The 18,183-nt window shown below is 42.3% G+C and overlaps 1 protein-coding gene across 1 annotated transcript in view; it reads left to right on the top strand.

Moving 5' to 3' along the window:
- Positions 1 to 18,183, top strand: part of kiaa1549la (KIAA1549-like a) — a 44,532-nt gene that overhangs the window by 16,030 nt on the left and 10,319 nt on the right. The window contains exons 8-12 of the mRNA XM_029522403.1: positions 310 to 481; positions 2,431 to 2,591; positions 3,969 to 4,004; positions 9,442 to 9,635; positions 15,076 to 15,221. Of these exons, the coding sequence (XP_029378263.1) occupies positions 310 to 481; positions 2,431 to 2,591; positions 3,969 to 4,004; positions 9,442 to 9,635; positions 15,076 to 15,221 (709 nt within the window). The remainder of the gene's footprint in view (positions 1 to 309; positions 482 to 2,430; positions 2,592 to 3,968; positions 4,005 to 9,441; positions 9,636 to 15,075; positions 15,222 to 18,183) is intronic.

Here is an 18,183-nt window from a genome sequence, read left to right as displayed (position 1 = left end):
TCAGATTAAACTGGGAAGTTGGACGTTTGATAAAATAATGTTGATATATCAAGTAATGCTGGAGTAGAGTGTCTTCACTAAGTGTAGTTGTAATGCAGCAAAGTCACTGTAGATATATAGTTTGGGGGGGGGGGGTAAAATCTTTTGGTTTGAAGGATATTAAGTCCCTCCACAGATTTATTGTGCTTATGTTTTCTATATTCAAAGAATACTATAGATACATCTGTATGTCTCTGTAGTCCAATAAAAAAAATCTACCGTATATACTGTCAGGCAGGATATTAGACACCTTCATCATTCCTCCCCCAGATGGTGAGCATGCGTCGACTGCCGGGCCCCAAGAACCCGGCAGAGATGACCTACTACGCCCAGCTGAATGGAGCACCCATCACCGGCACCACTGCTGCCAAGACCCTCAGCAGCCTGGACTCCCAGACCATGGCCCTGACTTTGGGATACTTCGTACAAGTGCAGGCTGAACGTAAGCTGAACCAGCATCAAACTCAGATTGGCTGGGGAAAATACGTTGCACTGTTTTTAATCGAAGGGTAACATTAACGTTAGCTGTCTATACTTTCTCAGTTCTATGATTTAAGCATTCAATAACGATATAAATGATTCTATGATATAATGCTGTTTAGCGCCACACTTCCTTAGAGTCTGAGGGCTGAGGAGAGTCAAAGGAGGAGCTGAGTTTTTCTAAAGTTCAGTAGAAGTGAAAACTTTGTAGACTTTACAAAGAACCACAGAAGACATTATGCAGCGCATGTCGAGCGCCCCTTTCTGTTTTCCATTCCAGTTGAATTATAATGAGCTGCTTCAGAGCTGCAGCTGAGTTAATATTGTCCAGGTAGGTCAGTGACACACACTTAATTAGGGATCTTCAAAGAGATATTATATAGTTCTAGTATAATCAATATATTTTTCAGTGGTGGCTGAAGGCCAAAAAGCACCAGAATATTATTAAGTGAAAACAATAAATGAACTTTACTGTGCATACACTTTTCATGCTGTTAAGGTCTCATTGTTCAGCACACATTCCCGAATAGAAAGGCCGGTGGTTTACGAAGATCAAACTAACGAGCTGCAGCATATAAATCAGAGTTTAGGCCATATTTCTTTTCTTTTTGCTACACTAACTAGCTGCTGGGTCCACCTGCATTCACTGTCCAGAAGTTTGTGCTCTTTTTCTTATCTAATACTGAAAAAAAAAAAAAAAAAAAAAAAAACAGCTAGGTGTCTTTCCTGAATTTCTAAGTGTTCAATTTAATCAGGATCCAGGTGTTGAGGAGAAATAATAATACTTTTTAATTTTGGGATATTATCATGAAGCTAAAATGGAATCAATCACGTAGTTATAGATTCCTCTTAGCTTGTATTTTCCAGTAATTGCTGTTAATACTTATTAAGTGGAGCTGCAGTAGAGACTCCACACTGCCAAAAACACTCCCAGCGTTACCGCTCTTTAGGATTTATCTGCTGAACTGGAGCATAACAGTCTTGGCTTACACTGACGTGCTGTGGCATTTGGGTTTTCCATAAATTTCCATAAATTTCCATAATGGCCTTTGCTGCCTATAGAGCTTTAGGATGTCAATACAAATTCCCAAATTCAAAATCAAAGATTGTGTGTTCCCACATTGTTATCAGGTGTGTGTGTGTGTGTGTGTGTGTGTGTATTTTAAAAATATTCACTCTGTAGCTGCCAGTGAGGACAAAGTGTTCCCGCTCACCTTTTCTCCCTCATATATTCCAACAATTTATAATTAACAAACTATCAGTCGTCCTGCGTAGCTCCTTCCATCAGTGCTCAGGCCAGAAACTGAACACAGTGTTCTTGTAAAATTCATTTAGTTTGCCTTCATGGGCTTATTGGAAACAAACAGCATTAGTTCTGAGAATGAAAACATCCCCTTGGCAAACTCTACTCTGACAGAGAATCTTAGAGAAGTTAAAAGAAAGATAGTCAGGTTAAAAACTTTCCATTTATTTATTTATTTTATGTTGTACAAATCTTTTTTCATTACATAGAGTTTACTTCCTCTCTTCATCAGTTGCTTTGTGGAGAATAAGATGAATTTTTTTCCACCGTCATGTTCATGACCATGTGAATTAGGAGTGAGGGAATGGTTAGTCCGGACTAATCGAAGCTGGAACCAGCTGGGACCAATTGGCTGAAGGGCCCTGGCCCGACACTTGGCGGGCATCAAACGTATCAAACACGTGTGTGAAAATGGTCCCAAAAAGGACTGAAAATGTAATTACCGAAATGTAAAACATGTAATTAACATGTTGAAATATTTCTGGCAGTTTGTGCAAGTGATGGAAATATTGAGCTGTTTATAACTCCTTGTCCTTTGTAATCAGTAAAAGGAAGGCATTTATAAGTAAGGTGTGTGTGTGTGTGTGTGTGTGTGTGTGTGTTTGTAGCTGTGGTGAAGATGCCGCCCAGCAACCTGTGGATCATGGCCATCCTGACGCCTCTCTTCCTGTTGATGGTGGTGATCGGCATGGTGGCTTTTATTTTGTGTAAGAGAAACAGGGTCATCTTCAAAACCAGCGCCTTTAGGACCTTCAAGACTCGATCAAAGGTGAGACTCAAACCTCCAATTTTTTTTTTTAACAAAAATGTCTCCTCTCCTGCTTCTTCTTTTCCTCTTTCAACTCTTTGCTCTACTCTTCTACGTTCTCAACCAAAAAAATCACCAAACATCACCAGTAACCAAACAGAACTTACGTAAGCAGTTTCTTAATATGTGAGGCATCACACAGCGAATCGCTTGTGTTAAGTTATTCCTTCCAGTCATAAATATTGAATTCCATCTGTCCGGGCCTTACTCATTCGTCTTCTCAGAGTGCAACAGGCGGGTGTCTTTGCTGCTTATCATCCGTCCTGCAAAGAATAACCACCTCAGAGGAAAAGGCGGGGCTCAGCGTTCATGAAAGTCGCATTCACTCAATCAGTTAATGCAAGGTTAAACGAAAATCAATCATTTCAAATCGGCATGTGTGTAATGGATTGGTACCGGCTGCTTTGATCGGGGCAGATTGTTTCACTGGACGCAGAGCGGCGATATGACGCCAGAACAACAGCTGCTTGTGTCACTGCAGTCTGTGAAGAAGTAAACAAGCAGTAGGACGGTGAAACTGTGGCTTTGTCTTAGAGCAGGTTTCCGATTAGAGTTCCTGTCATGCGCTCTGTGAAGGAGCACCAACATTAGCGTTCATTTTCAGGACTTCTTTTTCTGCTGAAACTACTCTTGCTGTCTGCTGATAGAGCGCCGCTGCTCGGTTCAGTCTGCCCTCCGTTCAGCAGGCGATAAAGAAGCGCTCGCTCTGCCCAGAAGCTGTATTTTTTGGCTTGTAAATGCAACGAAGGATGGAGCTTTTGGCCAGCAGTCGTAACGACCACGCTCAGCAGCGGACAAAACTTACATACAGCACCTTCCAGAACTTATTCTGGACTTCTTTTGATAGCCAGAGGAATCTCCTCAGTGCTTTGAATAAACCAATCCACAGACTGTTTCTGTCCTTAAAAGCTTTGACCATCAATAAAATATTCCCTGCTCGACAGAACAGTAGTAGAAAAAAAAAAAGATGGTGTATGGTGATTTTGGTTCCCATAATGGAACAAGAAACATGATGTTGACTTGAATTATGTTCATGTGCCGTTTCTTCCAGCTATGATGCCATTTTCCTTCCTTAAAGGGTTGTAAACAATCAACACCTTATTATGACCACTTCAGTATGAACCGGTAAATTTCGTTATGGGCCAAGAGACTCTTTATTCCAGATTATAAAACAAACTAGAATAAAGTACACTTTATCCTTTTAAACCTAGATTAGAACAAACTGGAGTTATATTTTATCGTTTTAATCGTCTTTCCTCTTCTCTTCTTCTTTTGTATTTTTTTCTTTTCTGTGTGACCTTTCCCTGACCTTGTACCTTTGACCCTCTCTCTGTTTAGACCTCATACCGAAGGGAGGGCAGTTACCACCACCAGGTATTCACTGAGCCTCTGGTTGGGTGGATTACTGACTGACTTTAGAGAATGAATGAATGAGTTGCTGCTTTTGATTGTGACCGTCTGACAGGCTTGATCAACTGTTGGCTGCTTGTTGCTCTATGTGCTGCCTGTCGCTGTTACTGGGTAAATTCTTGCATGTGGCCACTGTGCTGTGGATGTCACTTACTCTGCCATCCCCATTGGCCATTTGAGAGCGATAAGACAGAGGGGGAGGGAGGGAGGAAAGGTGGAGAAAAAAAAATAAGCTGTAACACAGCCGTAAAAATTCACAAGCACGATCGAAGGATTTAAATTGTTTTGGTTTGAGTCGATGTGCCGAATTAACAAGGAGAGGCTGGTGCGTAAAAAAGGCAAATGAGCTCAATTCTGCCGGACAGAGGGAGGCATTTACAATCTGCACTCATAAACATGAATGGCAGGAAGGAAGCTCAACACCTGCACACCGAACCAATCTATTTTTATTTTTGTAGCGTCCATAAACGGTGACTCAGGCTTGTGTCATCGGCTCAGACTGCCTCTCTGCTGGTGCCTCTTCCCTTCCAAGCCGGTCGTTTTATCCTCCTAGATGAAGCCACTCTCACCATAAATGGACCCCCCAACCCAGTTCTTCTTCTGCTTCTTTTTTTTAGTAGAATGAGGTTCACCACAGGATTATGTTTGCTACTTCATCACGCACCCAAAGCAGAGCAGCCGTGTCCACAGACTGATTAAAAAAAAAAAAAAAGCTTAAGTGCTTTAAATAACAAATAACCACGGAGAGGCCGCTCTGGTGGTTAATTTTGCTAAAACGGAGGATACCAACTGATTTGCAGGTTGTTTTTTTTAATTATTTATTTATTTATTTATTTATTTATTTTGGTCCCGCCTTTCCTCATCCCTCAGCAAGCAAAGTGAGGCGAGGGGAGGCTGAATGGGTGGAAGGGAGCTGCAGGTGATGATGGTGACGTAAACGAAAAAACACACACAGCATCTGTTTGCTGCTTTCGCTGTATGTTGTTACACTTTTTTTTTTTAACATTAGCATTTTCAATTTCCAGGCGCCGCAGTTCTTTGTTGCGTTCACCGTCGTTTTGTAAACATTTAACGTTACTTTTATTGTTTTTTACGAGAGAGCGCATGAAAAATTAAAGAGACCTGAAACATGAGATTTCACAAGCGGTGCTGCGAGGCTATAGTTGCTGTTGTTGTTTTTTTTGTTTTTTTTTTTTACCCACAGCGGTATTTACCCTCTCCCGATCCTGAGCAGTGGCACGCATGAACAAATGAGATAAATATTTTGCAGAGGGATTTGGAAGAGCTTGTGGCAAACTGAAGCTAAACAACTGGTTGATTAGATAGGTTCAGTTTTTTGTGTGCTTTTAATGTAATGTTCAAATGTTGACATGCACGTTGATCCGCCGGCCTCTTCACAGCCATGAAGTGGTATTTTTTTTTTGAGGGCTACACTGGAGAGTGGAAATATAAAAATGTGAAGGGAATGAGAAGAGGAAGAGATGAGGACTACGACCCCACGATCACACAACGGCCCCTAAATGACGGAGACTGGCAGAGTGACTCCACCCAGGGCGATCTACAACAGTTGTTGCCTTTTTCTTCCCCTCTAAGTGGTTTCCAAAGATAGTGTTTAGCTGAAGTAACACAAAAGGCAGTTCCTGAAAATTACAGTTTTGTTGGAAGATGTCCACTCAATTTGAATCACTTGGCTTGAAAATAAGTTGGCAGAGTGTGGCATTGCATTTTTTTGAATAGACGGAGAACTGTGAATTTTACCCCCAATTTCTTCTACGCACACAAGAAAATAGTAATATATTAATGACGACAAGAATTTAATGTCGGTCCCCGGGCCACTGTTTACCCCTTTGGTGAGTGATGCCAGGAGTAGCCAGCTGAGTGGATGTGAGAAAACAGCCACCAGGCAATGCTCCTCTGTCTCCTGCTCCCATACTTCATTGTTACGTAACTAGTAGCACTTTTAATGTGAACAAGGGACTGTAACACAGTAGACTGTCAGAAAATGTCGGCTCCCCATTTCTGGCTCGGTTGCTCAGATCAGATCAAACTCTTCGGCTCATCTTATGAACTGAGACCGTAGAGATCGTAGAGACCATGAGCCAGGCCTTAGGGAGAGATCTGATCCTGCTCTGACCTTCATGTGTTCTGTGTCTGATTGTTCCCAATCCTGAGTAAATATCCAGATAGGGCTCACGTGCTCATGTGAGGTGAAAATGGAGTTCAGGTTGGAAACCCACTTCAGTGACTTCTGTGTTACACACTAAACAATAATAAACTACATCATCTTAATCTACTGTTGGCATCTGTGTGTGTGTGTGTGTGTGTGTGTGATCTCGGCCAGCTCTCCTATCAGTCACCACGCAGGACAAGCTCAAGCTGCTGATCAATATGGTGGTTTACATTTGGTGTGCGTGTGTTTAATCATTAAAGAGTCCAGCCCGCTTCGACGCCCTCCGCTGTGCCGCCAGAACATTCTTCTCATTCAGAGTGGCTTTTCGCTCCCTCCGCTCCTTCCTGTATGGGTGTGAAAGCTGTGTGAGGAATCAGTCGGAATCAGCAGAAGCAGAAGCAATTCGTTTTTCAGTTTTAAGGTGTTCGATGAAAGCACAATGCGCTGTCTGCCGTTTAAAAGACTGAGAGTACTTTGCATTTTTGCTGCATCATGCCTGAACCTGCCCCAGGAGGGGTCGATCTAATTGGTTCAGCATGCCTACGCGCTCCAATCTACACCTATGTGTCTTATTTTACTGATTAAATGTATCTCCTTTTTTTACTCTTTCTTTTTATTTATTTATTTATTTTTTTTGTACGCATGCGGCTCCGTGGTGCACTCACACCATCCACCCTGCTAAAGCTGAATTTAAATCAATATGGCCGCAGGGGGAGTAGAGCATATCTCGTTCCATCTGCTGTACCTCATCAAGCTGCTGTTGGCTCTTGCTCTGAGTTAAAATTCGAGGAGAAGCTTCTCTTTGAAGATAAGTGTGGATAATATGGCGGTGCAGCAGGGTCATGCTCGCTCTCACTTCACATGACATCTTTAAGTAAAAGACAGGGTTGGACCCCACTTGGCCCTCTTCTGCTCTTTTTCCCTCCGTCACCACCATCGATCTCTGACGGACAGGACGCCTCGCGCCGTAACCAAAATTTTCATTAAACGGAGCTGCCAACACGGTATTAGTGGGCGTGGAGGAGGAGACGGGGCGAAGGAGGAGGAGGAGGATTAAAAGGGAAATGCAATTAGGAAAAAAGGAAAATGGAAAGGAACAAGACATGGAAACGGACCTTGAGTCCAGACGAACGTTCAAGGTTATACCCCCTTGTCCTCCTCCTCGCCACTAGCCTGACACTTCTGAGAATCTGAACTGTCTACACGCACGCCAGCGCTCACCTGCGAACCCCCGGATGACGCATCCTTAGCTGTCAGTGTGCAGTTCAACAACTGGCACCGCAGCACAAGTTTTGTCGCTCAATAATCCACATGCATAATGTGTATCGGTGGAGGGATATATTTGGAATAGCGCATTTAGCTCCCGGCTTCCCTTCCTCCCGCCCCTCCATTGCTTTTCTTCACTTAAAACACACGTGTTAAAGAGGCCAGAGGCAAATTGATCTTTGCACTCACCTACATCTTTCACACAGAGGGCTCACAGCTGTCACCATATATCACCTCAGTGGGTAGAAGATGCGTGCACTACACACAGAAACACACAGTCAATCCATATATCCATGCCATGGGGAGAGGACCCATCCTCTGTGTGTGTGTGTGTGTGTGTGATCTACATGAGAATCTATCAATTTCCCCGACGCTCATCCACGGCTGCAGCCACGTGTTGTTGGAGCTGGCTGATGGCACACTGGTGTGTATGACTGATGAATTATTAACATCGCCGTCAGCCGGATGCCCACACTGCCTCACCTCACATGCTCTCAGGATTTAGCATGCATGATCAAATGCATTAGGCGTCCCATTTTAGAGCTGCTCAAAATAGAAAAGGGAGGCAAAAATAAATAAATAAATAAATCTGGGTTTCGTATGCTTTGTTGTGTAACCTAAAAAAAGGGGGGGGGGGGGTCTTTCGCTTCTTTTTTTTTTTTCAAAGCCATTTAGTGATACAAAGAAAGAGGCTTCGCCAAAATGCATCTTCTGCCACCTTTTTAATCTTCCGTTTCTTTGTGCCAAAATCTTCTCCCTTCAAAAGTACTGTTAAGCTTTATTACATATGATTATTATTATTTTTTTTACCTTTCTCATTATGGCAGCTGTGGTGTTTGGAGGCTGATAACAACCAGAAGGGATGTCCATTCACATCTGCTGAACCGTGTCAGGCTGTTCTCAATGTCACACTAAATATGATGTTTCTATCAAGGAATCCGGATTAGAATAGATTTATACTGCATTACAACATTGTCTGGTTGATTTTACATTTTTACAATACATCCCCATACTACAGGTACCCAAATTCGGGGAGAAATCAGCCCAAAACTCTATTCTCTACTCTAACTTTTCACACTGACAGCTCAGAGCCCATTGAAGGGAAACTGTTTGAAAAGACTAAATTAGAGTAAACAGAAAATCACACAGTTCAGACAGCAGGCTGATGTTTACCAGCCCGAGCAGCAACTGATGCTTTGTACAAAAAAAGTATTAAATATTTAAAGAGTTTAGGCAAAAGTCTCATGATAGTCACTCCAGCTTCCTTCTGACATAATGCTCATTCACTGCAAGTGGTGGTAGATGTAAAATACCTTTTACTTAAATAAAAGTACTTAAGTGGGGCAATAAAATCAGCATTTAAAATATTACTTAATACAGAAGTATTACCTGCAATGTGTATCCAAATCATCAAATCAAAGCTGTTCATTATGAAGAAAAAAGGCCTTGTATGGACGTTTAAGAAAAGAACATTTGGATTTTTGATTATGTGAAAAATAAGCAGTTTGCCTTTCTGTCCTGCGTTTAGGTTGTTGGGTTGTTTAATATTTTGACTCCCGACCGTTTTAGATTCTCTTACATCTTGTAATCACGCATCATGTTGTGTGTCTAATTTATCACTCACGCTCATTATTGTGGAGCAGAAATTGTGTTGTCTTATTGTATTTCCTTCTCTCATCAGCCTGTGCTGTGTAATAAAGCTGGCCCATCATATCGTTAAATAATGTGCCATGCATTGTCTTTTCGTCATGCTTGCATGTTCTTAACAGCCAGAGGACAACTGGTTGTTTTTTATTCTGGCAAGTTGCTTTTGGTCCATCAATCCAACAGGCAAACTGCAAACAAAACAAACTGTCTAAAAAGAGGAAAGTGTTACGTTGTCTTCCTGAGCGGATTGATGTGAAAACTGCCGGAGCTTTGCTGCTGCGTGCCTGATCCTTTTGTGTCACCTGTTTCCTCCACCAGCCCGTCCAGGGCTTCGACTACGCCAAGAAGCACATGGGTCGGACGGGCGATGAGGCCATTTCCGTGACCAAGGAAACGCTGGTGTTGGGGCTTCCCGTGCGAGACGCTCCGCTGTCATTGTCTTTGGACAAGAAGGTCCACCAGGATGGGACCGGCAGTAAGAGGCCTCCGTCTGCTGACATACACAAAGGAGGGTGAGATGCTCACCGACTCGGTGCTTCAGTCTTTTGTTTTGTTTTATTACTCTGCAGTTACACCCTGGAGAAACTGTTCAGAGATCAACGCAATTATTCAACTCAGACATGATTTCATTTCTCAGTTCATCTTTTAGCCACGTTGGTGCGGTGATATTTAATGCTATTAGCCAACACTGACAAAACAACACGCAAAATGTGAAAAGATTTTGGATCATAAGATGATCGACGCGTCCCGCAGGACCAAATCAGGAAAGAATGTGGTCTTTCTGTTGGGTTGATTTCATTTACCAGCAATATGCTGACGAAAGCTGACTGCTGACGCCTGAGACCTTCATCAGAGCACACTGACTCAGCATTGTCACTGTGAGCATGTTAAGTACTTCCCCTCACATTCTCCACAACAGCTCTGCTCCTGATGGTAGCTGTCAGATATAACACTTAAAACATACAAATATAATCATGCAACAATGTTAATGATAGTAGTGAACCCGTAAACGAATGATCAGTCAAACTCTTCCCAGCTGGAGAGAGACCCGGCAAGTTCTGGAGCAGCTTTTCATCAGGACCAGACATCAGTGTTTGTGCAATTTAGTGTTAAGCCAGAGAGAAGCCAACAGTAAGCAGCGAAGACTCCAGCAGATTGACACAATCTGAAGATAAGTCCAGTGTTCACAGGGATCTGCTCCGAGACAAGCAGCGAACACATGTACTGCCTTGGAGCAGGAAAATTTTCATGTAGCCAAACGCCACAGTCGTTTTTTCCTGAATTACTTAGCTTAGCACTGATCCGTTGGTGGTTGTCGGAACAATCACCACGTGGAGCGTTTTTTGTATAAATAAATAATTGTCACTGTATTCTTGAGCTGTTAACAACCTCACACCTGTCTGACACGTACGTCTCTGCGGGCTGGAGACGTTTCCTGTGAGCAGAAAAAGAGGAGAGTGCTAATTAATTTTACTGCAGGTATGACTCTAAAAAAAAAAAAAAAAAAACAACAGTTGAGAAATTTTGAAAGCGAGTTTCTGCTGTTCTTGTGAATGCAGGCTGGACATCAGAGGGTCTCACAGAGATTGTAAAAATCTGTCCGTCAAGCTGGAGAACGTTTATAGTCGAAGAAAAGAGAATCACACAAAGACACTTAATACACTTGCTCATGGCATGACATTCAATATATCAGTTTATATAATATGATATTATTACGTTATATTAATATATAATGGCATTATCTTTTAGACAAATTCCAGTTACACTTCAGTGAAATCAGAACACCCAGACATGACACACATCAGCAGGAATGACATTTTTCATCACATCTGTTGCAGGTTAAAGGTTGACTGACGTTGTGCAGCTGTCATTTTTCCATTATAACGTCATATTCAGACACCAGCGGAGATTAAATTCCAAAAAGTTGATCTGAACAATGCTTTTTTTTAATACTTTTAGCATCATTTCAAAAAGCTGCACATTAACATAAACAAGCAACAGCATTGCACGCTGACATTCTTTGGACTGTGGGAGGAACTGCAAACTCCACACAGAAAGGCTAAACACTATTCTGGCTGCGAGGCGCCGGTGATAATCACCATAACACTATAACTTTAGATGTATATTTTGTGAACAGCTAAACTCACACATTTTCTCCAAGAAGAGCATAAACGGCAATAGAAATGAATTTAGCGCGTAAAAGTGAAGCAGTGTGGATGTTTCCTGACCTGCAGTGGATGATGTTTAAGTAAGCCAATGCTGACAGTGGCTTTGCTTTCCACTTTCACGCCATTGTCATGATTCAGAAGACGTTTGATCCAGTCCAGAGCATCCTGGGTAAATCCCGGTTAGATAAACCTCTACAGATGGATGCGTCTCTCTCAATTCTCAGTGGCAAAAAAATAACTACACCGGACTCGTCACGTCCTTCTTATTAACGAGTGTCAAGCCTCTGCTCTCGCCCACACATTTTTAAATATGCAGGCGACACATGGAACTGGATGGTTTCTGGCTGCCAACTTCCGCACCCCGAACTGACTTTCAAGAAAAAGACAAATCCATTAGTTAGTGCGCAGATAATTGGCGACTAAGAAAATGTACGCCGGGAAATTTGTCTTAGATTTCAGACGGAGGCCAATGTGATGTCCCCCTTAGCCAGAAAAATAACGAGTCACTTGAGAAGCGAACATGATCGTTGTGTTGATACTTTTAGTTTTACAGTTAGAGAAGGTCAAAGGGATTTCAAAGCCAAGAGACTTCTTCTTCTTTCTTTTTTTGTCTTCGCTGATTTGATGAAAAATGAATCAAAACCCTCGTAGTGACCTGATCTGACCTGGATTCTCAGATAAGCAGATGCTCGTTTGTCCTCACAGGCACTGAGAAGCTGAAGTGGATTAGACTGGTTTACTGAATACCTGATGGATTATGCAGCATTTATGTCCGGGATAATGTAAGATTACAAAACTGCAGAGGGGGGATATTGCAAAAAATTAGGTTGCAAACTATAATGAATATAATGCATCTAACTCCTACTAATCTTCATGTTTTATGTAATATATCTCAACGAGGCATTTAATTTGGTGCTGACTGGTTTTCTATATATATATATATTGGTCTTTGTTAATTTCTTTTTTTTAAATGCATGAACGATGAATATGAGTTAACATCGGGCGGGCTGACGCTGTATTAAACATATTTACCAAAATGTGCAGAACAGTCCTGTTCCCAGTAGACTTCACCAGGATTATCAGTTATAATCAGTCACATGTACGAAAACTGGAAACTTTTAGAACAGAGTGAAATCAAAATTGGTCCCTGGACATTTACTGTGAGCTTCATCCACCCAAATTCAATGGCAGCATCTTTCCTTAATAAACTTTAGTGTCATGAATCAAATGCATCGTGCCTCCTCTCACTGAATGAGACAAACACATAAAACAGATCCTCTCTTTTACACACCCTAAAATGAATGGAGGTGGGATTAGTTGTGCTTTGCTTCCTAAGGCTGATAAACACATGCATATTTATAACCCTGGCTACAGCCCCGCCAGAGGGAGCCTTTCGGTGGAACAAAGGCGACAGTGTAAAGCGCTGGAAGAGCCGCCGCAGAATGATAATCAGCTTTAACCAACCTGTACGCACGCACACATCTGATGAGGAAGCAGTTACGGTATGGAGGTCATTCTCCAAGTGTGCTCCAACCAGAAAAATGACGCCGCATCTCCTCCTCTAATCCATGCTGCAGTGCAATGGGATGAGGCGAAGTCTTGCACACAACAAAAGCTGCAATTATTCCTGTTCTTTATAGTGGTAACTGAGCGGAGAACAACATTTCCAAAGTGGGGTTTCTCTCTGTAGATGCGCAGGCACAAACGGACCTGCAGTTCTAAAGCAGAAGGCCAACGGAAGTAAAAACAGATGACAACAGTCATACAGTCAGGATCCAGCTCAGGGTTTTGGATTATACTGTCACTGACAGGTGAACTGCATTAATGTTAACATCTGCTAAATGAGCCTTCGTCAGCAGAGCGCCCTCCACATCTCTTACTCGTGAATTAAAACATGGCAGACAATAGCTACAGATGTAGCGATGTTATGGAGCAGATGCTCTTCAGTTAATTAATATGAAGGACAAATTACGTCCGAGAATATTAAAGCCAGCCGTGCAGAAATTTAGTCACAAACCAAAGTACTAAAACAAATTCAAATTTTATGTTGTTGATGATGAGTCAGCCTTCCTCGGGGAGCCATGGATGTATGAAATGTGTACGAAAATGTGGAGATTGCTTCTGTGGCTAATGAATGTCAAAGTTAATTTCCAGCACAAAACTTCAAACTTAATGCACACTGAGTTTCTAAAGAAAAACAACCCTGATGAAAAGTAGTGGAACTGAACGCACATGAATTTTTTAAACAGATATATTACTGCACATATAGCTCATACAATCATAATTTAGTTTTGAATGTCCATTGATCAGCTTTGACTTTGGTTGTGAATTATATGAAACAGAAGAGGAGGGAGTGATTTGCTCAACTTCTGTTTGTTTAAAACAAACTTGAAACTTTAGCTGAAAGAGGAGCAGGCTTGAAAGTGGAAGGACGGTTTCATAGGAAGCATTTATGCTGCTCACTGCTTCCTCCAGAGAGCCGCCGTGTTTGAGGCACAAAGAAAAGGGACATGAATATAACTTGCTCTCAGCGTGATTATCGATTCTGCTCCTCCTCTCGCTGCCCTTCTCGGACAGATTTACATGGAGCACGTATTGTATTTTCTCTCCGCCCCTCCAGCTCTTTGCCTAATATCACATGCCTTTTACTGTTATTCGAGCAGTCGTCAGCCAGCGCTCTGGCTGTGCAGACTGTGTGGGTTAGTGTGTGTTTGCATGTTTTCGCCTGTAGCTCTTTACTGTCCGGTCTCACTGGTCTGTGCAACTCTCACCACCTGTAGACGGGCCTGTCGCGTTGTGTAGCTGCTGTGGCTTACATGCCTCCAGGCTGTTTTTGAGTGTGTCTGTACGTTGTACACCGTTTACAAACCTGGAGTGTGTCAGATAGGAAAATAGGATTGTCATACATGTTTTTGCAGGATTTTACTCGTGCACTCTGAGCTGTCTCCATCAGAGCCCTTTGCTGCTGAGCAACTGACCTGCCAAGCCAAATTAGGATTGTTGCTCCTTTTTCTTGTCCTTTATATTTGTCCTGTACTTTCTTTGTATTTTGGTCCTTTAACATGGCAAAAATGTTAAATTCATTCAGCTTTTGTTGACGAAAATTTTTAAAATGTGTGCTTTCAAATGTATAATAATAGAACTATGAAATGACCTATAGTCATGGTTGGCATCGTTAGCAGCTAATCACATGGGATGGATGGATCATTTCTTTGGAAAGCCATTCAACTGACTCAAAAAAAATGATAAACAGACACACAAACACCACAGAAAGAGGCAAAGGTGCAAGAAGAACTGAGCAAATCAGTGCACTCTGCGCTGCTGTGGCAGAAAACATTTTTGAAAGGTGAATTAAAAATAGAAAATTAACATTTCCTGTGGCTGTAAATATATCTCTGTGTGGGAAAAACTGACTCTTATAACTGATGAGAAATTATTTTAAGTTTAGCTTCTACAGAGTGGCTCCCCATTACTCATAGCATCTGGGTTCTGTGTTCACCAGCAAGAGTTGACACTTTCTAGGACCCAAAGAAGAGCAGCAGAGCGACACAGATGGACCAGTTTCCCCGGAAGAAAAAAAAAAGAAGTATTGCAAATCAAATAAACTAAGAGGTTTTATTAAACGCCCCGTCAGTGTTATTTTGGAAAAGCTGAAATGAAGTTGATAGATGGTACGTTAGCTAGTATTCACTGTCAGATGATGCCCTGTTTGTGTACCCGCTGAGACTCACAATCCTTCCCCTCCTCTCTCCCTCACCTCCCTCTGTTGCCATGGCTACTGCAGACGGTTGCCAAGTGAGGAGGACGGCTCGGTGTCGAGTAACGGCTCGGGGAAGCTGAACACCAGCAAGAGCTCGTCAGCCCGTAGGACGGCGACTGGCAGCAGCACCAAGAACGGCAAGGAGGAGCTACACAAGAGGAGCACCAACGGTGAGGAGGAGGAGGAGGGGGAGGAGGGGGGAGGAAAAATGGGGTCGAAAGGCAGAAAAAGAAAAGGGATGATGATGAGACGATCCTGCCACTGCAAAAAGTAAAAACATAACACACACACACTTTCCCATACTGTGATATTTTACCTAAATTATAATTAATATGAGCTGATTAAGTGGACATGAGCAGGAGGTCAACGCTCGTACACACAGATACAGTCATCGGTTTTTACTTTTAGCCAAATCAAAAGAGAGTTTTTCCTTTCAGTTTTTTAGTTCACTCAAATTTTTCAAAGTATGCAGGGCAAAAAAAAAAAAAAAAAAAACAGCATGGAGACAAATTGCATCAAATTAACTTTGAGTAGAATCACAGAGGAAAATCAGGGAAGTAGGCGGAAAGAGTTGTGACACAGTGCTGCCACGTTAGGTGTTATTCACTCCATTCACTCGCTGAACCTGCGACTCCTCATCCTGAGAGAAACAACACAGATGCAACTCTTTTCTTTTTTTCCTTCATATGGAGGCTCTGGGTACATTAGTAACCACCTCCACGTAGTCAATCCAAAGCAGGTTAAACACAGAAACACAAACGAACAAAGAATCGTCAACTTGTGAAGTCGCTTCCCTACGTGGCTACCACATGAAAACAATGTGCAGACGTAGAAATCGATGCTGCAGCTCATATGGGGAGATTTTTAACGCAGGAGGAAGAACGTGTGAAATGAAGAAGATGCTATCTCTTTTTCTTCTCCAAAGAGAGGAGGTCATAGTCCTTCTTCATTAATGTTGTTCGTATCATCACATGTATTAGAGGTGCACGTTGACTGGAAATGGAAAACTCCATGTCTTGCATACAGATTTTGTTAATTCTATATTGAGGTAAACTGAAGATCCTGACTTGTTAAATGAACTACGGTAGTTGGTTTATTTTTTTTATTTTTATTTGGTACATATCAACTGATTGGACTGGTGCTAAAAAAATAAATATAAAAATAAAAACTCCTCCTTCAGGGACTTTTGCTTGGAGGACAGTCCATCTATGTGACCACTCTTCCATTGATGAGGGGGAAAGAAAGGGTTCATTTCAGTCCCTGGATTGTAGTCTGCATGGGCTTTTATCTACACTCCCCGTTATCAGTGGTGGCAGCAACTGCACCATCTTCTTGGTCAACAGATCTTAGCTCTGCAGACTCACAGTCGGTAGCATTTGCATGTCTCTGATCAGCGATGACGCTGCAGCGTTGCTTCTGTTCGGTGACATTCTAGGACACTGAGATTTTCAATCTCTTGTGCATCAGCAAAGCAGCGTTCACAGTAATTTGTGTGATTTATCGTGTTTATGCAAGTGAATGAATGAACACCCGGAGGAGGGGAGGAGAGGATGAGTAATTGTTTCATTTTCTCACTACTGTTTACAGCGAGCCAGAGACGGACAGAAGTACTGTTACCAGGCAAAAAAAAAGAGAGAGAGGAAGCCGGCGAATAGACTGCATGCTAGAACTGTGTTAAAGAAAATGAAAGATTAATAGAACTGTAAATCCAAACTAGAAGCACTTTATTCAACAGGAGGACAATGCAAAGAAGCTTTAGGTTGCTCTTTTGCTTTAAATGTGCTTCCCCACAGAGAGTACGCTGCATATGGAGCTGGAGACAGGAGCTGATGAGCTTATCTTAGCATGAAGACTGGAGGCTGGGGAGAACAGCCGACCTAATTTGATCCGCATTTCGAACATAAACTACCAGCCATTTTAGAGCTCAGTAAATAACACACTCTGTCCGGAGCTACGAAGGGTTCTTCCTTTGGGGCAGCAGCTGAGCCCTCGCTGCTGCGTTACGATGCTTCTTTCACCTCTTATTAAAAACAACCCTGAGATTTTAAGGCCCCTGGATTTTACAGTTAGCTGTTTAACCTCCCCCCCCCCCCCCCCCCCCACCAAAAGAAAATAATTGAGTCCCCATTCCCTCTCTGTCAGGGTTTGCTGTCATATTATTTCCATTCCCGGGATGCAATGAATCCTGGAAAATGTTTGGCCTTGCAGAATCGATCTGTAGCAGCCGAGTGCTGTCACAGTCTCAGATTGGGACACAGATTGTGTTTTGCTTAATGAAATGAATTTACAGGGATGCAAAGCTAGTTGGATTTTTATTTTGGCGGCAGCTGTAGTCTTCAATACTAGTAAGGGGACGGTTAAAAATTAACTCAGTTCTGTAAGAGAGGGGAGTTTGTGACGGTGTGTGATTGTGTGTACACTGCTGTGGATGTTGTTAATCAGCGCTGTGCCTCCGCTGTGCTAAACATCAACATAAAGATGTTCCTTATATTTCACGAGGCTTCTGCTGATGAAGGAGGCTCGTATAGTGACGGGAGAAAACACATTTAACTGTGCGAGGAAACCTTTTGATTTGTTGTTTTTCATATATTAGTTTATTCAAGCTCAATGTGGAGATGATAAAAGACATCGGCTCCATCTCATTAATCAGCTGCAGATGCCGCAGAAAAGTTTGTGCACGTGAAAGAATAGAAGCTGTTGGTCGGTGGATTAATGAACATCTACTCTGAGGTACTGTGAGTTTCTTCATCACGGGGATTAGTCTCCATCAAAGGAACGTAGTTGAGCAGACAGAAGTGGTTCAAGGTTCGATCAAAGATCCTGCTGTGGCTCAAACTGTATGTTAAGCTAAAGGTCAGCGACCCTGGTTCTTCTGTAATTATGCATTTATGCCTTTTTGATAAAGCTTTGCTAATATTTTTAAAAAACAAAAGCGCATCACAGCTCATCGACATGCTTGTGAGCAATAAGTAGACTGCTGCGTGACATAAAGCAGCGAACTGTCACAGTCAACAAGCAGATTGTCAAATGAGTCACAATATTTATCTCCCTGCGTACAGAAAGCACCTGCCTTTAGTAAGAGAGGCTGCAAAGTTATTTTATCCCAATCAAGCAAACATGTATTTTGTGACA

Source organism: Echeneis naucrates, chromosome 16, assembly GCF_900963305.1.
Source record: "Echeneis naucrates chromosome 16, fEcheNa1.1, whole genome shotgun sequence".
Classification (NCBI taxonomy): domain Eukaryota; kingdom Metazoa; phylum Chordata; class Actinopteri; order Carangiformes; family Echeneidae; genus Echeneis; species Echeneis naucrates.
The sequence above is the reverse complement of the archived record's forward strand: the minus strand, read 5'-3'. Positions and strand labels throughout refer to the sequence as shown.